The sequence below is a fragment of the Haliaeetus leucocephalus genome, unplaced genomic scaffold (assembly GCF_000737465.1).
Source record: "Haliaeetus leucocephalus isolate CR32 unplaced genomic scaffold, Haliaeetus_leucocephalus-4.0 Scaffold184, whole genome shotgun sequence".
In the NCBI taxonomy this organism is placed as follows: Eukaryota; Metazoa; Chordata; class Aves; order Accipitriformes; family Accipitridae; genus Haliaeetus; species Haliaeetus leucocephalus.
In genome coordinates, this window is record NW_010972620.1 from 12,392,425 (window position 1) to 12,419,095 (window position 26,671).

Consider the following 26,671-nt stretch of genomic DNA (forward strand, 5'->3'; position numbering starts at 1 on the left):
CCCCCCCCCAGCCTGTAAAACCCTTAGTGCTTATCCATTTACAGCAAATACTTTTCACGTAGTATATTTTAAATATCCTACTTCAATATACTTCCTAGCCTGAGTATTAAAATCAGTCTGTTTAAATTCATTGGCTGAGCATTTCAGAAATCAGTGCATGATATTAAGCTGTCTTCATGTCAAATATTTATAAGAGACACCCAGATTATTGTCACTTTTCAGAGCAGTACTTCAAAATATGATGCATCCACGGAATACCCATGTAAAAGGCCAAAAAACCCAACCATTAAAAAAATCACTAATGACTGGAAAATATTTGCTGGTGCTTGATTTTGCTACAAATTCTGAATGATAGTTATAGTTGATAGTTTATTCTCTCTCTCTCTAATCACTCTATCTGCTATTTACAATGAGGGTTTAGCAGAGTTGGTCAGGAAAATAAGAGAAAGCAGAAGGATTTGTGTGGACAGTTAAATATAAATGAGAAAGAAATGTTTTAATCCAAGTTGTCATTTCAATTTCTTGGCCAAAACCTAAATAAAATATTTCAGTGATCTTGAAAAGGCATTGTAACACTTCACAGAGGTTTCTGTGCCTCTGACTACCTCTTCCATGATGCACATAGCCCTGTCTTTAGGTGAAATGACACAATATAGTATGAAAATTCTATAGCTGAGGCTCATCATGAAAGAGAAATTCCAACTAAAGAACTCATTTCACTAAAGATACACAAATCACTTGAATTATAGCCCCTACCAGGCAAGAGAATGACATTTCTGTCCAGTTCTTCGATGAAGAATTGAAAATTTTCACAGAAAACAAACAATACTTATAAACACTTTGACAGATATTTTCCAACTAACCTTAAATATAAACGCATGATCTACTTCATTCACTGTCTTAGTTTCTGGGTATAGACCTGTTCTATAACACCACTGATATGTTTTGGCTTGCAATTTTCACATTGTCAGCATCCCCTTTCATCAAACTTCTTCCCAAATATTAATATACAAATTGTCTTGTCCCCCAGTATTAAAAAAAAAACAACAGCAACCAACCAAACATTAGTGAAAAGCCACTAAAATAAAATTCCAAAAAGTGTTAATCAAATCGTCAGTGAATTTAGACTTCCTTACACATAGTGAAGCATGGGATAAAATCAAAACTCACTAAAAGTTAGATATTCATATTCTCTCTTTGTCTTATTCCTATTATATGTCTAATATCAGTAGCATGAAAAAGAATGAGCCTGCAAACTGCACAAGCCCTATTTCATGCACTCCAAATTAACTGCAGCACATATAACATGACTCTGCTACAGAATAGTTCTAAGGTTATCATCATTGATCTTGCCTGGGATTTTCTTGTAAAGAATTACTTGTCATTCTCTCTACAGATTTTGAAAATGAAGCTCATTCAGTCTGTGAATACATCTCTGTACATGTTAATGTTAGGTACCAATTATTTGTACAGCTTCCTTTTAATCAGAACAGCTTTTATTCCCCCATGACATATCATACTAATCTACTCCCAAATTACCAAAACATTCAAAGAGCAATAGTTCACCATTAGTGTAGGAAGCAGATTTTCTAGCTTAGAAAATTATACTGATAAATCAATTTTAGTACATGCTCTGTATCACGCAACCTGCCTCCCTGCCCCAGCCCCAGACTGTATGTTATAATAATGCCTGGGGCCATTGGACCTGATGTGATTTTTTTGGATGAAATGGTATCGTATTCAAACTGTATCAGCATCAATGCCCGAGTCCTGTGCAAAAGACCTTTTGTGAGCTTATTTAATATGTGTTTTATGCTCACTGAAAAATGACATATTTATATATTGGAAGAATTATGTATTTGGGAGAATCATGTTAAGGAAAGGCAGAGCATTTCCCCTTCCAAAAAAAACCAGAGAAGTGTTTTCAATATAAGTCATACTAGAAGTTAGTAACTTACATGTTTAATTTTCATAATGCTAATAGTATTCAGTACTGCCTATGTCAATTGTTCTAAAATGCTGAACTGAATAATTTTTAGTTAATCTAGCATAATAAAAATCACAACAATTTTTATTGTTAACCTTTTTAAAATAGGAATGGTCAGTAGAATATAGGTTATTAAGTATATTTCATTGATACATTGAGACTTTAAATAGTTGCATTATGACCCCACTTTATAACTTTTCAAAACATTCACTTTGGCAAACTTGCCTAGAAAATTGTGTAAATAATGCAAAATCTGTTTTAACATTTTTTGAATTCTAATGGTATATTATCTTAAAGAGTGCCACTGCACAAGCCGCTGGAGTTTGGAGCTGGGAGTACTGTTATTCGTACTGACAGCTGTCACCACTTCTTTCCACTTAGGTGAGTCTAATGAGCCAGCAGTCATGATAGACTCTTATTTGTTTCAGAGCTAGGACTTTACATCAGGAGAAAGCAAGTTACTTGTGGGCAGGTTTATAATCTGACACTCATACAAGCAACTAAACTGAAGTCAGTGCTGAAGTCAGTGAAGGCAAAGCTGAAGTCAGTGCTGAAATCTTCTCTAGCTAATGACAATACCATTCTCTTGCACTTTGATAACCACAGCCACTGGGAAAGATACACCTACAGTCCAAAGCATCCTCAACCTCGCTCTTCTACATAATAGACACCCCAGATTACTGCTCAGCACGGGATACAACAGAAGCAAACCCAGAAACCTCTTTCCCCATGCCTGCCCCCATACAGAGTGAAGGTTTAATCACAGTAGGCTGTCTCTGTTATATGGTGAAGGTTTTGAGAAACTGTCAACCAAAAACGAGATCAAACAGAATTATGGAAACATCAGAGATGTTTTGAATGAACTATGGTAGATTTCTGACAATTTCTATTACTTTTTGTGCAAGTAAAAGGCTTATGACATTGCAAACAGTAAAATAATCCATAAAAAGATTAAATTAAAACATAATACATTAATATAAAATGAACAGATTTAAAAAACATGGGACATCCATTTACTCTTTAGAGATTAGATTATTTGCAAGACATCAGAATAAATTTATGAGGGGAATCTGCATTGCTAGCTCACTATTTTCTCACTGTTTCCTAAGATGTTTTCAATGTGTAACTTCTTGGCAAATAAGTTTCTTCATTTCTCAGTCATGCATCTTTCTTAAAATCATAAATAGATCTGAGTTCGCTTCCTTAAATTCCATCCACCTACAAAACAAAGATGCTGTGATTTTTTTGTCTCATCTCTACACGTTATTCACCAGCATTGCACAAACTGTTGTTCTTTTGACATTGCATCTCAATAAATGGATTAAATGAGCTGTGAATATCAGCATTTAACCAATAAAAAGAGATCTTTATTTATTTAAAATGTATCAGATCTGCTTCATCTAAAAGGCTAATTGAAAAGGCTATTCAGGTCAGCTGATATTAGAAGACAACTGAATCACATTTAATGGTACTTAAAGGATGTGAACAGGCTAAAAGAAAAATTAAACTATGGCTATTAAAATTTAATTTGACTTAGTGAAGCCATTAACATTTTGGTTTTATGCAGTGGCAAGCATTCTAAAAATATTTCCATATAATTCAGAAACTCAGAATTGTCAAATGGCTGACCATTATGTACCAAAAACGATTGAAAGTGACCTCAAAGGGCAAATCAGAAAAAAGGCAAAAGGAGAAAAATTCATTGAATACCATTATTAGCTGTCATTCTGCTCTTTCTTCATATATAGAGAGAGTGCGTATATATGTATGTATTATATTTATGTATGTACATGTATGTGTGTATACAGTAATTATCTGCTTACAGCAAATTTTTCAGTTATTCTGACTCACATCTATTTTATTGTTGCTGGTTTTAAACTTTTGCATCTTACCACATCTATCAGCAGTTTCTCTGTTACAGGGCATTTCTGTCTCTGATAATGGCCAAACTGATCTATGCAGTTAGCAGCCCAAGATCATTTGGCAACTTTGTCTCATACATTATTTTAAAATAACCTTTTACAGGAAAAAGGCAACCTACTTAGAATTTGTGGTCAAAACCAGTTAGAGTCCTGTGAATTGTAGTTTTGTTATTACACTAGAAATAGTTGCATCTTTACTAGAAATTCTTGCATTTTTTCTATTAATTGCACACTTTGGTTTTCATTTTAACATTGAATATCAGATTTGGATATCAAATGAACAAAACACTGTTATGTGAACTGTAAAGAAATAACCTATTTTTAAGACAATACTTTATCTTTCTCCTAGTAATATACCTGTGATATGTTGCTTCGCCTTTGTGACTTGAAAATGCTACTGCTAATATTCCTTATACTCTGTATAAAGACAAATACAGTAAATAGCATAAAGCAGTCATCAATGCAGTAACTTCAAAGATTTTAGCCAGTTCCATAAAAAATAAACAAACTTTGTCTAGAATTAAAATGGTAACAAACCTGATCAGTACATAACTAAAATTTCAGATTGACTGCCTGACAAGGAAATACATTACCCTAGTTTTGGTTTTCATTCTTATTTTGTCCAATTCAGTTAAAAAAGAAAAAAAAAAGCTAATACAGAAGGCTTTGTTGTAATAGCGCTAAATTAATATAGTCTGGGATTTCATATCTTGCTCTATAAACATTACTCGTATTGCTCTGGCTTGCTTACTAGTAGTCATCACCACTGTTGATAGGATATGGAAAATGATAAACATTGTTAAGGTTGTGACAAATGCATTCCAGGAGGTGTAAGTTATCATGGAGACTGTAAGGCTAATCCAGGGAGTTTCTGGTTCTATATATACAGGGTAAAACTTCTGGCTTCACAGAAATTGGCAGCATTGCTACCTCCACTCTGGACCCATCACTTGAAGTAGCTTTAGAGAGAAGAGAGGTATATAACTAAACAGCATCCTTCTAATGAGCTGATAAACCTGCGAAAGTGGTAAAGGTTTGAGTAGAGTAGGGTGTGTAAAAAATACCGAATCAAGTTTTTGAAAGGCTTTGAAAGAATACACTGTGCTGAGTACTTTTTTGTCCATGACTCCCAGATACTTTATTCATAAGCTTCTACTTCATGATTCATCATGGCTAATAATAGATGAAATGAGTGGAAAAATAATCAAAGCTCTAATGACAAAAGGAAGTGTCTGAATTACTCCAATAGATTATCGTCTAAATTGACTCAGCTAGCCATTAATTTGGATAAAAATTATTTTCCCCTTTCTCAACTTATTTTTTTAATGGGTTACATAAAATTAGAAGCAGAAACTAGTGATGACCTCTGTTCTTTCCCAGTTGTAGGGCCTCTAACTTCTGCTACAGAATATTTTTATTCACAGCATCCCAATACCTCAAGGTCAAACACTTCTAAACTGAGGAAGTTCGGTAGGGTGAAGCTCTTTTACTAAGCTCTAAGACCAAGCAGATCAGATTAGAACACCTCTGGGTTAAAAGCCTCATCCAAAGTGGACTATAGTTTATCAGAGGCAAAGCTGTGCTCATGAATGATATCCAAATAGTCTCCAGTCTGTTGCTGGAAGAATTGCTAGATTATTCCAGGATCTGCTTAAATTAGACTGTGTGCAAACTACTGTATCAGCTCAAATGTTCAGTGAACCGCTTGCCCCACAGCTCCTTTATAGCACATTTCTCCCTGACAAAAAAAATAACAGCAGATTAAAAAATTAACTTCTTATAACAGCAGTAGAAGAAAGTGAGCAGAAATTACAGTACTTGGACTTGAACATCTGGGTACAGCTTATATCTTACCTTATTATAGCTTGTGTTTTGGAGGGAAAAAGCATAGAAACCACTATATCCAAGAAGAGTGTAAATGTAAAGATACACTATAACAACAAGGTGTGAGTAGAATAAGGAACCTCTGCTTGGGAGTTTGTCTAAAAACTTAATGAAAGAAACTTTTACTAAATTAATTATATAAGTTTGAAATCTGGCACTATTTTAATCCTAGATCTGATCAGAAAGAAAAAAAATCATGTAATAGGACTTCAAATACATTTATTTCTCAGAACCTAACAAAGATTTGGTGTCATGTCAGGTGTTCTAGCCTCATTGTAGAACCTCTACAGCCTGCTAAAGAATACTTGTATTAGGAGTATCCAATATGAAAAGGTCAAATAGAGCTTTTTATCAGGATTTATGAAGAAATTCAGTCAGACGCCACATGACTAGCTCACTTACTTAAATAAACCATGAAGTCCTGAGTATATACCAAGAGCTTGGGAAGTGTAATATTCTTCATACATTTGATCTCACATCCTCTCATTTATGAGCATGTGTCAATACAGTTAGATAATTTTGATTCCAGATGCCTTATAGAAGTCTAATTTCTGAAATGAAGGTGCCACAATAATATTAGTTATTCATCAGGGCGTGAGCCTGTAAAATAATCTCTCAAAGTGTTTCCTTGTCCCAGCCATTTCGTTTTACTTTATCTCCGAGACTGAAAGGAGGGATATCCTTAAATGATTTTCTTGATACACAACAGTCCTGTCCCATGTCATTCCTTTATACGTTCCTTTGCCTTGTAAGAAATGTCACTGCACCCAGGAAAGAAATTTTCAAATATACAAAAGCATGGCAGTGCTGCCTGACAAACACACAGACCCTGTCCTTTGCTGTCTTCATTGCTTTTCTGTTAACAGTCCTTATCTTCAAATGTTACAGAGCCTCAAATCCCGATTTGTAAAAGATAATATAAAATGCAAGCAAGGAGGTAGTGATCTACAATTAGGTTCATGTTAGAACAGAATTCAGTAACAAGAGAGTCTGAGACAAAACTTCCCTGAAGACTGATGCAGGATGGAGAAATTAGCCTCCCACCAAGACAAATAATACATGATAGGCACTAGATATTCTGCTTGATGCACTGCCCAAGACACTTGGACACCTTCTTAAGAACTGCAATATGAAAACTTATCTAAAACGAAGTGTCTCCTTAGTCTACTTCACTCTATCTTAAGGCAAAGATGGGAGAAACTAACAAAAGTATGTCTAAGTAAATCTCATTTGAGAAAGCCAGAACTGAAATCATAATACCAATAGGATGACTAGGTAACTTCTAAAAAATAAGTGCTTACTGATGATATAGTAACTATGTGCTCATACCATAGCAATACAATCCTGCTGCTGCAGAGCTAACCACAACTATTCGAGTGTGCTACATGGAACACAAGAAAACTGAAACCTAATTTGTAAATCATTTGTTAATCATGTGGACAAAGCACACAGAAAGGCTAACAGAAAGCCATACTGGAAATGCAGTTAATGAACATGATGATTTATCCTTATTATTGTATTTAATTCTTATTCCAGATCCTTTTCTGAACATCTCCAGTCAAAATTGGGTTTTGTGGGTGTGTGTATTGAGATATGAATAACCAGTACAGGGATTGAAGCTGTAAACTACATACAGTATACAATGCTTCCTCCAAGCATTTTTGCTCTTAGGAAACCCTCAGTCTAGATAACCTCTTGTGGCAAAACCAAATATCAGCAGCTAAATCAAGTTAGCAAAAAACCCAGGATCGTGCAGAATGTGGTGATAATGATTCAGCCCATGACAACCTGTTCTTGAAGTCACTGTGAAGCCATGTCCTAACATGGAGCTATGGGAAAAGGCGAAAAGTACTCCAGTTTTACTGCCATGAAGCGTAGTCTGAAGTTCTCTCTCTACTTGTCATTACTAACAATCCTGCAAAGATGCTAATGTTATTAATAATAGCATTAACACTTTGCTAAAACGAATCAAACTTTCTGTAACATGTACTAATATATACAAGATGAGATAATGCTATTACTACTGAAGAAAACTTAAATCTCCTCATAGAATAAAATTACAATTTTAATAACCAGGAAAAAAAAATTCAGGTCCTCAGTTTAACTCTCATTTAAAAGTGGTAACATACATTAGCCTAAGCTACACTCCTGCCTTGGATATAGTTGGGACAAACACAGTACTAATCAGGGATGTTGCACGCTAAAATAAAGTTTCTTTTCTCCCCATCCCAGGGCCTCTCTTTAACTCAATGTTGGAAGGGAAACTTCACCCATAGTGGCTTTTGTGACTTGTAATATGAGGTGCTGTTCCCCACCTCAGAATTTCTCTCATTAACTTTAAGAAGAAAACAGTCTTAAATCTCAGCAATTCAAAATAAGAGAGGCTGAGCACTGAAACTAATGCCATGCCAACTCCTGATTCAAATAAACTGCATGGCAAATTCAGTCTTTCTGATAACATTGTCCGTGGTATGCTTTATAGTGCATTATCAGCATTTTCAATACTTCCTTCTCTACAGTAGAGCTGATAGGCCTCACTAGATAGACAATGAAATGCTTTCCACACCGTGTGGGTGTGATTTATTTATTTCATAAATACAATTGTTCTACTTCTGTATTTCTGTGCATTTCAGTGTTGTAATTTCTGTTTCAAAATGACCCAGATAAGTGTCAGAAAAAGATTTTTAAAAAATTCTCCCAACTTCTCATATGAAACTATACCAACTGAAACTCAAGGAGTATGTTTAACAGGCAGTTAGCTAAGTGTTTCTGTAGGGGAGTAACAAATGATAAACTCATCCAGACTTCATCAATTTATTCATTTCTATTCCTGAATGATTTCAAATTAGGGAGATACTGAAAGGTTGCCATCACAAACCTTTATTTCAGTTACTTTTAAGTCTTCATATTCCTTTATGGATTCAGATAGCTGAAAAGAGAGTTGCCTTCAACCAAACATAGTATTGTTACCACTTCCAAGCAAAACCACATGGAAAGCACCTCTGATTAAAGATGTTTTATAAGCTATTGTTTTGTGAAGACAGGCAGAAAGATGAAAGAGTCGGAAAGAAAAGGCATCAAAGAAGTAGCAGACACTGAAGTCTCCTTCAGTAATATGACCCTTGAGAAGAGGTAAAAGAAAGAATTTTGGGGCTAAGCTGAAACTACAGAATGTTAGAGCAAAAGAGGAAATAAACTGTATGCAATGGGTCAGAGAAACAGGTCTTGGTATGTTCTCAATAAGATTTCATTAGCTTTTCCAGTTTTCATGCTTCAGTCTAACAACTTGTAGGTCTGGTATTTTGATTAAACCACACAGATCCAACTTAGTAATTTGATTTTCACTTCCTTTTTATGGCCTTTTTCTCCCCCTGAAACTTCCACCATTCTGAATTAGAAATATGCAAACAGTAGTCCCCAGTACTACATAATCAGCAAATGGGTAACCACTGGCTTAATCCTGCAATCCTGCTTCCCTGACACAAGCAGTGATCAGTGTCCTAACACAGTCTCCAGACTATCAGTAAAACCTGTGCTCAAAATATCCTTGTCTCCTCTCTTCAAGACTCCATCATTTTCACTGTCAGTTGTCCATCCTGCTCTTCGTTTTCCTGTTGCTTTCTAATGTACAGCTGCCAATCAAGTCTGGTTTTGCACTTGTGCTTGCAGTTTGACTACTGAGGGATTGATGCCCTGATGCTTTTGTACTTCAGATAGTGGCTTCTCTTGTGTTTGCTCTTAATCTTTTGAGCTGCTCCTTCGTCCATACCTGAAACATGGTTCATCTACCATCATCCATGATTATGGCTGCTATAAACACCAACTAGCATTAAGACGAGTACAAGAAGCAATACAGAATACTAAAGGTGAAAGCTAAATCAAACCGAAGTCCATGAACAAGTTTGCTGGGGTTTCAAAAAAAGCTATTGTTTACTGGAATTTTATACTATGCTTCCTAATTTTGATTAAAAGAAATACTACAACATCTGATTTCATGAAATTCCAGGAATCTAATGGAAAAGGTCTAGTAAATCATTAAATATATCCAGCCATGTGTGTGTTTGATAAGTTTGGGAAAAAGAATGTAACTTTCCTGTAGTTCACCTCTACCGTTTTGAATCTCCATGATTGTAGATTGCTAATGGAAGTTCTGTTCCTTGTAATTCATCCAGTCGTCCTGCATAGTAAGTAAGGTTTATAAGACTCCTGACTTTCAACTCTCCAGTCAAATCTGGAGGAACACAAACAACGGCTTATTTTTTCCAAGTTATGAAACAAATATACAAAACAAGACAAATCTGGGTCCTGGGGAATTAATATATTATTCAGAGCAATCACAAGCTATTTTTTCTCTTATGTTAGTAGTGTACAAGGTGTAGTATGAGGGAATCAAATTGTTTGATTAATAAAATTTGCCTACCTTTATTAAAATATTTACATAATGATGAAAGAAACAAATAATAATTTGTCAATTGGAAACTACGAGCTAGTGAGCTAACACATACCTCATGCTGATGAGTACTGCCACTATACGAGACAGGCAAAAAAGAACAGAGTAGTCAACTCTATTGCAGTCCAGTAATTAAAATATAGGTGCTTAATAAAGGTACCTCAATCCATTTAATCAAGTTTTCTACAAATCCTACGCTGCAGTATTTGTTTTCCATGGGCTGGTAAAATATCATTTAGGACTGACATCTTGAAACTTAGTTTTTTTAATATATGCTCTGTATATTTAAAGGCACATAATTAATATACAGGATTACTCACTGAAGGCATCATTAGATACTTAAATAATTTCTCTTCCGGTTTGACACACCCATTTAAAGATACAAAAGCTTATTCTTAACAAAAAAGAGAATGGCTAACTATCATATCACCCTGAAATAATAAGCAAAACAACAGGCTTACATTTGATGTGTGAGATTCCAACTTTGCAAACAACTATGCTGCCAACAAAGCTCACAAATACATCATATCAGAAGAAACTGGGAATTTTCAGTGTGATAACAGTTCTGTCCCTGCAATTCTCTGACCCATCTAGACATGTGTTAATCAGCTATATCCAAGTTACTAACGCAAGGTCCCTGACTGATTTGCATCAGTGGGAAGAGATTGCCATCACATGCCTCTTAAACAAGGACTCACAAAATAATGACACTTGAGGTTCTGAATATAAAATTTTATCTTGTTCTTATACCTTTGGCCAGGGTTCATACTTGAGCCTAATGCTTCTTATTGACCACACTGTTTTATAGAAATCATGTAGCTGGTGGCTGCAAACATTCTTACAATAAATATGGGACATACAAGGAATAATTACAAATATCATGAGGGAGCACAAAGGTGATAAAATACATTCATCTTAATCACTGTGTATGTATATAGCAATTAAACATCCTGTAAGGTCTTAATTTAGCACCAGAGTGAGTCTATGCAGGCCTATGTAGGCTTACAATAATAAATCACACAATCGATAATTAATTATTAGCATTCTTCTGTCTTTTTGCTTTCATACCATTTTAAGTTGCATGAGAGTGATAGAACTGTGTATTTTAAGTTCTAAGAGAATACATTCAGTATTTTTTGAAAGATATTTTTGTGTTAAAAACATAGTCAAACTTTTACACAGTAACAAATTCAGCAGCAAGAGATTTAAGGTGCTAAGTTTTTTAGGTTTATGAGCATGACATGTACTACAAGTAGTGACATAATGGGGGACTGAGTACAGAGCAAGGAACCCAATACTCCTGAAGACTATTCCCAGTCTCAACACTTTGCTGTGTGGCTTTAGGAAAGCTCTCAAATAAGTGCTGAAAGAATGAATTGTGTATGTCCTGAGCAACAGGTTTGGGTTTGGTTTTGCAAACCAAGATCAAAAGCTTTAGGAACAAAAATCACCCAGGAAAGAAATTCTGAGATCACCCTAGCTATACAGAGGTTAGTGTATATTCAGTTTAGTCAGTACTTTATGTTCAGTTTAGTCAGTGTTTACTGCAAAGTATACTTGCAACACTACAAACTCTGCCTTAGCACCTTTCAATCTCATATGACCAAGTTCTCTTCAAAAAAACCCCCCAAAAACCACAAACAAAAAAAACCAACAAGATTGCCTTAAAGCTATCATATCTTTGTTTCAACATGGCCTTACAATAGTCTCAGTCTTGGGAATTCAGAGCCACCAAAAGAAAAGAAAAAATATGCTCAAGTATGGTACGTGACCTAAACATAATTCTTCCAGCACGCTATTCTTAGATTTTGTTCCGACAAACCAACCATCTGAAGTAATAAAACATAGGAACCTGGGAATTGCTTTCCTGTTTGGGGAAAAAAAAAAAAAATATGGAAAAAACCCTCTGATACTTTCCTACTAAGATTCTTTGATTTTTCCAAGACACAAACATCATTCTGTGTGTACCAGAATAAAACAACCACGTGACGTCATTTGTTTTCACTCACCTCCTGAAACCACCAGTTATGGTAACTAAAGCATCTGGTAGAAACGTACACACAGTATTCTTGACAATCAAGCTTACTGCATCCGCTTCTGCCTTAGATACACAGCTAACAAGGTCCTCATAGTAGAGAAACCCTGGAAATCAAAGGCAAAAAAGTGCCAATCACTCTGTGGAATTATCAAAATCTACATACTGTTATGTAAGCCCCATGTGAAATAGCCACCTCTCACCAAGAAGTTAAACCACACAACTCATAGCACGGGCAAGGGAACCTTATCTAATGGCAAGAATTAAGAAATGCTTGATCTTGAACCTGAAACTATAGGTTTGTTACAGGACTTGTTGTGGGAACAAATATATTTATATCCAGCCTGTCGAGAAGTCTTTTCCTTCCTCCCTGCCATTCCTGGAGTCAGCTTCCTGCTTGGGGTGTGGGGGATCACAGGCAAGAGACAGCCTCTTCCTTCCCTCATCTTTGTTCCTATAGTTTATATATATTTTAGTCATTATAATTTGCTGTTTCAATTTATAACAACATAGCATTCAGGATAATTGCTCCACTTGCTGAGAACCTGAATATTTATAAATTAGTCTGACTTCTCTACCAGCTCCCATCAATGGCATTTTGGGGCATACTGCTTTAAAAGGTGCTCTTCCCAAAATGATGGGATTCTGCCCAAGTATAGGGCTCAGAGGTATGTGAAATATCCCAGCTATCTTTATGTCTGATCACAGAGCTTGTATTAAAAAAGCCCAGTCCTGCAGCTTGCTTCACATTTGGATATGATATGCAAAAGAAAAAAGGACAATGGAACATGAATGCAGGCAAGCTGATCCAAGGGCTACTGAGGTGACATAAAACACATGGGTTTAATGCAAACATAAAGTTACATTATGTTAATGTCCTGTTATATAATCCCCTTCTCTTAATGTAACTGATTCCTTTGTTTAAATGAGTTCCTTTATTTAGGGACATGGCATGTGCGTGCACACACACGCAAATCTATGGGGAAGCAACATTATTCAGTTGACCATGTTTAACACTTTAAAATTTTGATGTGCTAGGATTATGGAAGTACTTTTACAAGTACTTTATTACAAATCTAGATTTATCACTAAAGTAGGGCTGCCTTGAAGGAGACAGGTCTCCTCTGAAAAGTAGTTCTGGGCTTTCCTAATGTTGTAATTTTTTCACGATCTGTGCAATAATGACCCATCAATAGTTTTGTGTATAAGAGCAGATTTCATTGGGTATCTGTGTAAGCAATTAAAAAACCATGCATATTCATATGTTTTGAATGACACCATTTTTAAGTAGGAGCTCTGTTAGTCCAAACATTATTTTAACCTAATAATTTAATATTCACAAGACACTGCAGCAAGAAATGGATGTATAAGTGAACTTTGCCTCCTCCTCTGATTCTGTTATCAAGTTCTTAGAGCACTGAGATACAAGTTTTTATGAGACTTTCACCTTACCTGCTTTCTGCATTTTTGACAGCTTCAGGGTCTTGTCAGCTTTTACCTCTTCCAGAGTTCGTAAACCCATTCTGTACCATTTCTCAGATGTCTTCACTCCCACTCCAAAGACTGAGGTAAACAGCTAAGGTCAGTGGAAGAACACACATTTCAGTGTTGTTTTCTCAAGGAGCAATGAATTAACAATAAATAGGTAACAACGAGGTTTGACAGGAAACACTGGGCAGAGTTTATCCTATATTGAAGATACTGTAATACAAACATACAGATTCAGCTTCCTTTCTTTGCATAGTTACGTTGAACAGACAATTGTTTTTTATACATGGACAGTTCTCATTAAAATGAAATCTAAACAATAATACAGTAGCAGCTCCAGCATCTTTACATGATTTACCTAAATGTACACTTTCAACTAAGGTTTGAAATAAGGATAGTGATCTTTATTTTTACTGCATTTCTTAATAGAAATGCAAATAATAATGTTAAGTAGCTGGATTCCCTTACACTGACTTCACAGAATAAGAGATGTCTCAAGATTATCTTCCTCATTGACCGACATTATGATTTTGTATTATATGCACTACCAGCTCCCAGCTGTACATATGATGTTGGTGCTGCAGCACTGCCAAGAGTTGGGGTCAGTGAGAACCCTGTGGCCCTTGAAATTCTGCACCGAGGGCAATGCGTCTTAGTGGTGCATGGAAACAGATGGTAAATATGTAAAGACAACTAATCTATTCTTATGCTGCATTCTATAAAAAACGTACGTTTGGAGGTCACGCCAATACTGTTTTCCAAAATGGGATTCAATTTCAAGTACAAATGGTAATTTTTGTTCGCTTGCATATTATAAACAGTCTTACAATTCTTCAGTCCTCACGTGAGCCAAGCTCAATTCCTGTACTTCTTACTTGGAGCACAGATTTCACTATTTTGTCCAATGGGGGGGAAAAAAAAAGGCCAAATCTACCAGTCTCTGAAGTTTTAGTAGGGTTATATTCCATTTATTCCAAAGTAATTTTGTACACTAACTTATTCCCCAAAAAAGGATGTAAAGCAAAAATGTCACACTTGCAAGCATTATTCAGTGGATCAATATCTCAGACAAACAGCGACATAAAAGCAAGAGAGAAAACTTTCATGCTTGCCCAAAAGCACATTCTTTATGTTCAGTTTGTCAATACTGAAGCTCTCAATAGTTTCTTTGTACTTTCATAGAATTCAATGAGTAGCTGTGTAAGACACGAATAACTGCTGTTTTCCATTGAATCTACAACCTCTGAATTCCAACCATACTAGCTTTACTTTGTGTTTTTCTAAAGAGATTAATTCCTTGGAAATAATCAAGATAAAGAAAAGAGAAAAATTAAAATCTTGGATAATATTAAATAGGAATTAAATATTAAATAGCAATTACCCTACATTTTGTATATAATGGATGAAATTACCTATTCTTTGTCTGAATCACGGGTGTTTATGAAAGAATGTGATTTTTTAAATACTTAGATTGTTATCTTTTAATGTTTTTGCTAGTACTAAAATATTTCCAAAAGGGTCTATTACTGGGTTTAGAACAATTCCAAGAGATTTAATTAATATTGGGATGGAGAACTAAAGAAAATGGATTCTATGCCACTGTTCAAATTTTTAGTAAAAAACAACCACATTTTTTTCTTTCCATACTAAGATCTGTTATTATTCAATATATTTATAGATGTCAATTTAGAGACACTGCCAAGAGTGCAGTGTGAGTAGCAAGTAGCCCATTTCTTCAATTGTGTATGCAATCATTGCTCTTTTTCAGTTGGTGAAAGTGAATTTTATGAACTTGTTCTTTGCAGCATCCACTTCCGTAACGAGGCAAACTGACCATGTCATTCACGTACCCTACATCTCAAACATAGACTGTATAATTTATTTCAGTTGTTTGACAACTGTGGTCCTGGGACGAGAGGTGATCTTTTAAGTCATGATCAGCGATTTGTAGCCGTTACCAGAACCATGCTAAACAGTAAAATTTAGAAATTCACTAGTATTATAGGATTCTACTTAGCTTTCTTAGAAACCCACAAAAAAATTGTTGGAAAAAACTGGCTACAGTCAATTTAGTCAAAATGTTGAGACTGTACTCAGCTAACAAGAGAGTCACTTAAGTTTGCTGTAATTTGGCATGTGAAACAAGGCATAAAGCATATTTGAGATAATCTGTCCCCTGATAGGTTTTATTCTGATCTCCAAGAAATTTTCTTAAACCCTGAAACATAAAATTTAATGGCGGATCCTCAAACTTTATTACCATTAATAAGCAGGTTCAGTTCCTGAATTCTGCTATACATGCGAATCTACACCTCTTCTCTGAGTATTGCTACAGGTAGCATCAAAAACTATCACTGAACATCCTTTCATACTTGTATTATGGGTCAGAGAGAATGGAAGAGCTCAATAGCTGAAGTAAAAGTGAATAATGCAGGGGAGAATTAAACAGTCCCATTCCTTTTACTCTGATTTAAATTTTTCTGAAGGCACAAACAGGATATTTTTAGATATTAAAACTGTAGATAAAATTTAAAAAAAAAAAGTGCAGTATATATTTTTCCAGTGCAGAATTCACTGAAAATTTTAGAAATACAAACTGCATTATCTGTGTGGTTTAGATTCCCTGTAACTATGAAGTGTAACCATGACACTGAACCTACAATCTGCCTAAGAAAGAAGTATCTCCAGTCCTCTTCCTTCTGCCTCACACAAAAGAGAATTAAAATAGATCTGAGTCATCTTCTTCACCTGGTATTCTCTTAATGCCAGAATAAGATGGTGTAGTGTTATAGTAATAATCAGCTGAGGAAAAAAATAAACCCAACATCAGGTTAAACTTACAGCAAAGACTATGCATTGCATTAGTTTTCAGGAAAAAGAGATTGTTTTGTTCAAGCTTAAGAGCAGCTGTGTATGCATCACATTAATTAGAAAGGTAACTGATTTCACCATTATTCCTTACTCTATCAGTTTCTCTCCCTTTCTCTTTATTCAAGACCTTTCTTTCTTTATACTTGATATTGGTTGTTTCTTTATAATAAAATTGGTAGTAATGTCTAAGCTCTACTAAACAGAAGAAAATATATGCAATTTTAAACAACAGCAACAAACTTCAAAAGATTTACCTTAAATGATTTGTATCGTTCATCATTTAAGACTTCTTTAGCTCTAGAACTCTCTCCTTCTTCAATAATCTCCTAAAGAAAGAAAAAACGTTACTTTAAAAAAAAATCAAGATTATGGTAAGATTGAGTAAACTAATCTAAAAGAAAGTCATAACAACCTGTAAAAACATGAAGAGCATCCTCAGCAAGCATATTGTTTTATTGCATTAGGATCAAATTCTGCAATCCTGTTCAGACAGATAATTACTGAAGGATGAAGGGGAAATTGGAACCACAGAATAAATTTTACAGTACTTATTTACTCATAAATTCACTCAAGGATGAAGTAGAAACTGGGACCATGGAATATATTTCGCAGTACTTATTTACTCATAAATTCACAGCCAGAAAGAGTTATTTATCATAAGCTATCAATGAGTTGTCCTGAAAATTAGATTTCATTATTTGGTTGAGTTTACTTCTCTTAAAAGAACATTATAAGAACAGATATATTTTTTCTTGAGTGTACAGTTCCTTTCATCTTTCTGATAAAGACTAACAAACAAAAAAACCCCCAGCAATAAAACCCCCCAAATCATCCTTTTTTCTGTGGCATCATAATTGAATTCCCAGTCCCCAGGTAGTAGGCACAAAGAGCACTTCAGGGGCTACATTCTTAGCTGGTGGAGTGAGGCAAACAAGGAGCCAGAGCGAATCACAGCAGTCAGCAATGACCTCTCCAGACAGCTGAGACCCCCTGATCAGCTGCCTGCTGGAGTAACAGCACCTGAGATGTGGGGTCCTGAAAAGGCTAAGAATTAAAGAAAAATGCAGGGAATACTCAAAGCTCCAGTAAGAATGTAAAGTTCATCCATCACCTAGATAAAAGGCTCTGCTATAACTCATAGCAAGGTAGGATTTAACATTAAAGTATTAAAATACTTACCATTTTGCAAAAATAGTATTTCTAATAAAGCATTCAGGTGAGCAAATTGATGCTGCCAAGGGCAGAAGTTACATGAAGAAAACTATTAACAGTTAACCTGTCACATCCAAATCGGAGTGAGCCTTTAAAAAAAATACATACAAAGATGATACTGCATTATTTACTAATTTGTATTTATTCATTAGTTACTTTTATTCCTAAGGGCAGGGGGTCCATGACAGAACCTTATGTTACTACAAAAGGTTTCCAGAAATCAGTGCATTCTTAGTAACAAGGGTAATATAATGTTATTACAGGAAATACAGAAGGTTATGTAAATACACACAGATATCAATGCTGCACTCTGTGACCTCTGAAAGTAGATCTGTAAAAGAATCAATTGGCAGATAATTCAGAGGTACGTTACCTCAATGACATCTCTGACTCGGTCTCCCATGCAGGGCAACCCTTGTATATCTTTCATTCTGGTTACTGGAAATGGAAGAAATTTCAGCACAGAAGCTGCTCTCAGGAATTCCAGGCAGAATATTTCATTTTCTTTGAACTCATAATTTTCAGCCATTATCTCAAGGGCATCCTGGCGAGGGGGCGGGGGGGGACAGGACAGGTGTAGAAAAAAGTTAAAGGTTAATAAAAGCTTAAACTATTCAGTATACTCCTTAGAAAGGTTACTTAGTATGCTAATTCAAGAAAGATTTCTTTATACTAAGGTGAAAAGATAGAGTTCATAAAAAAAAATTCAGCATAATTTTCTAACCACTTGAAATTTTCCAGATATCATAAAAACAGTATTTGAGAGGCAAATGTGGGAAAAGAATCCGATCTGTAACAAAGCCAAACTTTAAAACCTTCTGTGAGATAGACTTTCCATATTCTGTGCAGATCTAATAAATCAATGTGAAAGAGCACCATAATTTTTAGAATTGTGTCCAAACATAAGTAATCCAGCAGGTCAGTACATGATATCTTCATTTTCAGACACAAACAAATAGGAGTCTCTGGCAATACTGGAAACCACCTCCTTTTTGATCTTTTAGCCATGCTTCCATTTAGGAATTTAAGGAACAAACTCACTTTTTCCTCTTTTTTTCAGATGTATGACCTATGCAAAGAGAAAAACATTTTCTTTATGGTTCTTCAGCTATCCATGGCTTGGTTTATTTGACATTGCACTCAAAACTACGTGGAGACTGCCAGTACAACTTATTTATTTATTTATTTGTAAACTATCCATATGTCATTTATGTAGCTTTGGAGTCTCCCTCCCTCCCTCCCAGAATATGAAAAAAAATAAATATATATATCTTAATAGCAACAATTTTTAGAAATTAAATGCAGGGAACAGATCACACAGAGGTAGAGAAAAGAAGCAGGTTTTCGTTTCCCACTATGAAAAACTATGTTTTGGGAGAGAACAAATGCTGCAAAAAAAGTTTGTGAATAACCTAAGATAAGAACCTAAGATAAGAAGGTTTGCAGCTGACCAGCAACTGGAAATCTGAGTTCTTAATGAAACCTTGTACAAAACCTCAAAAAAGACTGCAAAATTAAACATCTCCGAAGAAACCACCGAAGAGTGTACCATTTCCAGAAGATACTGTTCAAAATATTTATCTAAAATGCATCCCACGCCTGGCTGTTAGGGATGATCTTGTGCACCATTCAAATGGGACAGGGTAGGCTAGGTACAGACCATAAACAAGCCAGCCTTGCAAAGCTCCGGCACTGCATTGTGTCCTGCACTCCTCCTGGAGATCCCATTTCTTACCATTTAGTAAAGTCTCTAAAGAGCAGCTAACAGATCCCGGCCTTGAAAGGGATACATGTCCCACTATATCAGTTGCTGCATATCCTTCCTCTTTTCCAACTTGCTCCTGTTTCTTCTTTGCCCCACAAGGCATTACAAAATAACAAAGAAGTTGCTGTCAGCGTGCATCTGCCTGCAATTATCTCTTCACTGAGCAGTAGTCCAAGTGTCTGTTCAGAAATGGTTTTGGAATAAGGATGAGTAACGCCCTGTGATACAGACATTGACAGCAAATGGCTTACTAGAACAATGACTGCAGTGGAGAGTAGAAGGAATGAGATTGAACAGCTTTTCCTGCCCTCAGTGTTTATGGAATCACTGTTCATATTTAGGCTCATATTTCATTTAATTTGTAATTAAATGTATCATTATATAGTTTAAAAAATAATTTAGATTTTGCTTTGGTTTTTATCTTAGCATTAATGTGCTTTATATCGGAAAATAAAGGCAAGTAAAAAACAGCAGGCCTTGCACATCCTAAATGCTAGATGAGTAATATCTCCAGGTGAACTGGAGTCAATTCCAGGCCCACTAAATGACGTGACAGCAAATCCAGTGAAGTAGTCCCTTTACTACATCTGTGGAATTGAGAACAGCATCTGTCATCCTGCACTGAAGGAATGCAGCCTGATTTAAACAACGACGAAAAGATTTTACTTGAGGTACAATCATTTAGATCATTAAAATAGAACAACTTCTTAAAATTAAATGTGCTTCTCACAAATGAATGTAGATTACTTACATATTACATTTTATTGTTTGCTCAGTTCTAGAAAAACGGACCATCTGATATGTCGTGTTGCTCAGATTATAAACATTATATTCTCATTGAAGCAAAATGAAGGTTTAAACCACAATCTGCAAGAAAATGTTCTCTACTGACCCTAGGATTTGCGAAACTTTCCTCTTAACGAATCAAAACTATGAGATCTTAATTGGTTTGACAGTAGGCACCTTAGCTGAACAAACCCACTTCACTTTCCTTTTTTTTTTCTGTGCTACCATGTTAAAGTGTATAAAAATAATTAATTAGGGCTTGCTATAGAGAATTTGCTTTGTTCTGTATCACCAGTATAACTTCACTCCTTGATCTCTGTAAGGATCAGTCACCTGTTGTCCATCTCACTGAAAGAAGCCTCCCCTTAGCTGCATATTTATTTATCAGCTACCCTGATTAGTAAGTGCTGTGCAATTCCATTTTCATAACATTTCATGAAAGATCTCTTGAGATAGAGAGCTGTTTAGCAAGATGCTTGATCTGGAAGTTTATACCAGTATTTACATACAGCTAGCGCTTGGGTATAAGGAATCAAAGGGAGGGTGGAAAACGCTCCTTAAGGGGGGGGGGGGGGGGGGGTTTTTTACAAAAATAGTGCACAAAAACTTAGCTTCCTTACAGCTGTCTTTAAAGCTCTTGCAGTGGCTAATTGTTGGATTTGTTCAACTGCTATTCTTTTTTTCTTTTTTTCCACATTTAAGATCTTTATTTGCTTGACAGATTATGCTGTATTTAATTACATACTTTTTGGTTAAAGACAGGTGCACATTATAGTTCCCATTTAGAAAGAAAACTAATGCAAAAAAAAGGGAAACTACCAATTTGAGGTCACAAGCAGCATGGATTCATCCCACTTTGCATATGGAAGAACAAATACAGCATACACAGTACTGCAAAGCAAATGGGGAATATATATTTTTTACCAGTAGGGTGACAGGAATGAGATGTTTCCTGTGCTGTGAGGTTTTTTTGGATGCTGTCTCAAGTTCTTATTCTTTTTATTCTTTATCAGCTCAAAGATTCTTTCCTTCTATGCAATGAAAGATGCTAATTCTTACTTTAACTGAGGTTTACAGTCACAAAATTATGATTACTTTTTCTTTCTTTTTCTCTCTTTACAATCTATGCACATGAATACTCAAGAAAGCAGTGTTTGGCAAGAAATTTCTTACTCCAGTCAACACTAGGAGAATTAATCAGGGAACAGAAACAAAAAGATATAGTTGTTACCTTCTTGATAAAATAGTCTGTACACGACAAATACATAGACAGAAAACAGTTCTCATAAGTACCTACTCAGCTGTGTGTAGTAATGACAGACTGGCAAAGTCATCTTCTTGATTAGGAAGCTCAAAGTCTAGGGATGTTTTTTCTCACTCCCAACAGGCAGCCTCTCACATGCACATTTAAATAGATATATTCTACACTGAATAATCAGCCATCATGATAAATGTGTCTGCATATACCAGCACCACTGCTGTTTTAGAGAGGTATTAGCCCCTTCCTAGTAGCAGGAGGGCAGTTTTCAGAAAAGCTGTGTCACCACCATTATTGAGAAAAAACAATCACATGTAGCATTTTATCTGATTGATAAAAAGATGGTGAGGCTGCTGACAGCCAGTAAGAAAATATAATCAAAGCGTTTTTATCATTCTAGTTGGCATTTTTCAATGTTTTCCTGCCTTTGTGAAGCTCATTAAGCTGTTTTAAATAAACAATTAAATAGTATTGAATATTCATTATTCCCTGTACAAAACATTGCCTGCAAATGCTGCAATTAATTACAGATCTGTCTTTTTACATAAAACTGCTTTTGACATTCTTTTTGATAAAATCTTTCTGCTTTAAAAAAAGAAAGAAACGGCTCTCCAAGTGGAGTTGCTGCCTATTGAATATTATAGTCCATACTGAACACTATTCCAGAAGGGAAAAGCACATGAAACTCCTATATTAGCTGAGAAAAGGTTTGCAGTCTATTAGATCTCCAGTGAAATCTACTTACAGCGATATAAAAAGGAAAGTTACTGACCCCTGATTTATTCTAAACCTTTGTATTTCTTACCAAGCACCTCACCATCTTTTTATCAATCAGATCAATACTCAGATTGCCCATTTTAAAGGTTCTAGTTTAATGGGAAACTAAATTTCTAGAGATTTCCAGCACGTGGGATTTTCATAATCTCTGGCATACTCTGCAGGGGCTGCTCTAATTAAATGTGAAAGATAGCTGGGCTACATTTCAGTTCTTCAGTTACTGCAAATTTTCCATCTGTGTCTCAAACTGTGGTATGTATGTTGGTAAGACTTGGGCTATGGAAAACATTGGGCATGGAATGGACTTCCACATCCCAATGGGTCAGATACAAAAGTACACAAAGATTTTGTTGAATTATGTTAGAAATAAGGAAGAGGATGGATGTACTGACAGGAACTTTGAAGCTCATTTAATATCTGGCATAAGACCTAGTAAGATAAAATATCATTAACAAAGCAAAGCTACCAGTAAGCATCTTGCACATGTAAAAATGCACACTAAAATATTATAAATGCTAAAATCAGAACACTGAAATCAACGCAAAGAGCAAGATTCTCAACTAATATATGAGAACAATTCTTGGAAAAAAATAATAATCAATAATGCTATGCTGGTTTATGCCTGCTGAACAGCTAACCCGATAATGTTCAGCATGAATATTAGAGTATGAGTCCACTCACATTCAGGAAAGCAAAAGAAGTTAACGGTCCCATGCTATGCTTCATACTGTCCTGCTTGTTTCAACAAGATTATCAGAGCAGTTCCATTGTTACTTGCAAAACAGTCTTTTCCTCCAGTTTAAGACTCTGTGAGAACAGATATCACCAATATTATACTATCAAGAACATATTTTAAATCTAATCTGTTTTGTAAAAAAAGCATTACAGCTTCACGGACAGAGCACTTGTGTTATTCCCATGCCTATACCCACTGCTCCTCTGCTGTGTGACCTTGGAAAGCTGCTTCATACCTCTCTGCCATTGTTTCCCTTGCTATCTTTCCTTTGCTGCCTATTAGGGCTATGAACTCTCCAGGGCTTGAATTGTCTTTCACAATGTGTTTGTATAGCATCTCTTATAAAAAAGGCCTCTATCTTACTTGAGCCTGCAAATGCTACTGCAGCACAAATAAAAAAAAAACATACCACTGTACAGGTGAACTTAATCCACCAAAGACCTAAATAGCTAAGTGTGCTAAACAACAACAACAACAAAATCCTACATGATACCTGCTTGAAGGACTATTACACTCAGAAGAGCAATTTGAGTTAAATTGCTTTTCCTCTCAATCACTGTTTTCTACTTGAAGTTTATTTAGTAAGTCATAAATCCAAAGGGTGGCTCCTAGTTCTCATCACATTGCTGTTGCCAGTGTTTGGTGTCCATTCAGAACTGACCAAAGTGATTTTAAAGAGATTTAGAGCAAACTATTCATTCAAATAATTTTCTTTTCACTTTCCCCAGTGTAAATCCTAATTTTGCGTGTCAATGGGAAGAGACATAGGGCATGTGAATGCCTTTTGTATACACAGAGAAAATAAACAATTTTAGGTGCTTATTTCAAGGAGAATTAAGCAATTTGAGCCAACCTATAGTGTTGACTAAAGTGATTTCCAAATAAATAAAATTATCCATTTTTGTTCAGTCTGATTTTTTTTATTATTATTATTTTTGGTATCTGAACTGAAAAGCCCAATATGTGTCCAGGTCCAAAGATTTTATCACATCATCTTACATCAGCTGGAGAAACAAAGGAGCTGAAAGAATGAGAATAACAGTAATGTGCAAGATCTCAGGGTCCTTGTATACACACTGTTATTAGAAATAAATATGTTAGCTCCAGCTGCTCCTCATATTAGCCAATAATAACAGGTTCATTTCTTCCAACAGAAGAGTGGTACTCTTGAGAAGTTTCCATATTTTTCCACATAATGTGAAAGAAAACAAGACAATTTCGAGAAAAGATTTGCTGACAGAGCGCAAAAATGCAGTGAGAGTGTCAATCACATAACACTGCCCTAGATAAAAACACACAGTGTAATAAGAAACATAAAATGCTAAATGTATATTACACATATTAATGTGGTGAAAGAAAGCAGCATAGACTTGATGTATACATACAAATTTGGGTTGCCAAAAAGTGCAGGTGTATTTATATTCTGTCTGTATTTTAGGGAGCACCCTCCCACTTACCTTAAAAGTGAGAAGAGACATTTGCTCCTTAGACCAAACTACGAGTTCATTATGGGTAGGTGTACACTTCACATACATTTACGAAATTTGCAATTTTGATATACCGTCTGAAGAATTTTTACTGAAGCAGGCTATGTCAGTAAGACAGTACATGGTATTACGGATATGCATTCAGTTAGTGGTTTTCTACCTACAGAGCTCCCAAGTTGATTATAAAATTAAAGTTGAGGTTCTCCTGAGGTCTGTTTTAAAATGGAATAATAATAATAAATGCTTGGGCCACTGGCATAACTGATACATGGTTCTATACGTAAAAAAGAAGAGAAAATAAAAAAGGGATTTTCTTTTTTTTCTCTCTAACAGAGTTGAAAGGAAACCAGGCATCTTTCCCATGCTAAACATCCACCTTCTCATTACCATGAGTAACAGCCAAAGCAGAGTAACATTCAGTAGCATTAGCAATAAGCCTCAGAATCACAGAACCATTTGCTTCTGACTTAATTAGTTTCTTCTGTAAGAATTAAATTGTATTTTCCTCACAGAAGAATGTCTTTCTGAATTTTATTGCAGTCTGGTATTAATATTCAAATCCAACAACCCCTCTCAGGCACAGCAGAATGACTCCATTTATTTTACCACATGAAAACACAATGCAGCCCCCAAGTGTATATTTTCAGTGGGAGAGGGGGAGGATGGCTAGCTATTTACAAATGAGCCAGAGAACAATATTATAGTATTATATTCCATAATAACATCAATGTTTAAGACAAACGTAAAGGAAACATGCTAAGGCACAGCCTCTGGTGAAATTATTTGCCCTTTTGTTTTGCACCTTTACCCATCTGAACAGCTACAGTTCACCTCTGGAGTCAGGGCTATGCATTCAGGTACATTCCTGAATCACTCAAATGAGTAAAGCCCATGGCAGTGGTTCCCAACCTATGTAGTGTGACCTCATGGTACATGACGCACAGTGACCCAAAGACTGCATGAGGCCCCACAAGCCTGCAGTGGTTGCATTTTTCCTCCATGAACTGCCACACAATGCCACTGTCTCCTCCTTGGCATGCAATCTGACATACCTAGTCTATTCTTCACACGACAGGCCTTACTACTACTCAACCGCTCATAAAACAAAATAACTTGGGTAGGATTTACCCCATACCGAACACAGTCATGAAACCTTCACATCTGCACAGTCTGCCAACCCTTCTGCACCTTCTTCCATGATGTAAAACTGGTTTGCGCACCTTTCTGTAAGTTATTTTCTGGCCATTACAATAGAAAGAAAACACGGGACAGTTAAACACAGAACTTGCATCTAGTGTGTTAAACCACCACATTGTCCTCATGAGCTCTCATCAAATATCTCTGCTATTTGGTTTTAATAAATGGTCTTTCATGGTAAAATATATACAGAAGAGGACTCAAGATTAAAACTGATGATTAAATACCAAGTTGTCCAGAAATGAAGTCTCCAAATGTGTCTGAAGCAGCACAGTCAAAGCCTCATTGTACGCACGTCATTTCCTGTTAGTGACTGTTTTCCTGCTCTTCTGAAGAGACTAAAGGATGTCAAATGTAAATACTACTCTTTCTCAAACATAACTACGACTCATCTGAAAGGGGAATTTGATACACGGTATCAAGGCAAAGTCCAATAAGAGGAAGAATCCATGAGTTCATCCAAGAACACATAAGCAAGGAATAGTTTTGTGACCCTGTTAGAGGCAAGAACAAAAAACATTATTTTCAAGCTAACCGAAGAAAATAGAAAATCTGTAAGGAAAGGTAACAACCCTGGCTCACAGAATAAAGTTGTTATAACAAAATACTATCATCAACACATAATTCAAGATGGTTTGGACCTAATTTTCAGGATATACAGTTCTGAGCCAGGGAAAATCTGTCATTTAACGGTTGGCTGCCCACAGCATGCACAAGTGAATTATACCAATGCTTCAGTGCATTTGCTAAGTGCTCGCACTGAAAAATCTGTTGGAACACTTTTATTTGAGAATGAGAATTACAGGTTTAATGCAA

At 35.7% G+C, this 26,671-nt stretch overlaps 1 protein-coding gene across 1 annotated transcript in view; it reads right to left on the reverse strand.

Annotated features, from left to right (window-relative positions):
* The window catches only part of DNTT (DNA nucleotidylexotransferase), a 94,912-nt gene that overhangs the window by 54,988 nt on the left and 13,253 nt on the right, over window positions 1-26,671 (reverse strand). Inside the window, exons 4-7 of the mRNA XM_010564904.1 lie at window positions 18,223-18,393; window positions 16,892-16,963; window positions 13,731-13,854; window positions 12,253-12,385 (exon numbers count right to left, since the gene is read on the reverse strand). Coding sequence (XP_010563206.1) covers window positions 12,253-12,385; window positions 13,731-13,854; window positions 16,892-16,963; window positions 18,223-18,393 — 500 coding nt within the window. The remainder of the gene's footprint in view (window positions 1-12,252; window positions 12,386-13,730; window positions 13,855-16,891; window positions 16,964-18,222; window positions 18,394-26,671) is intronic.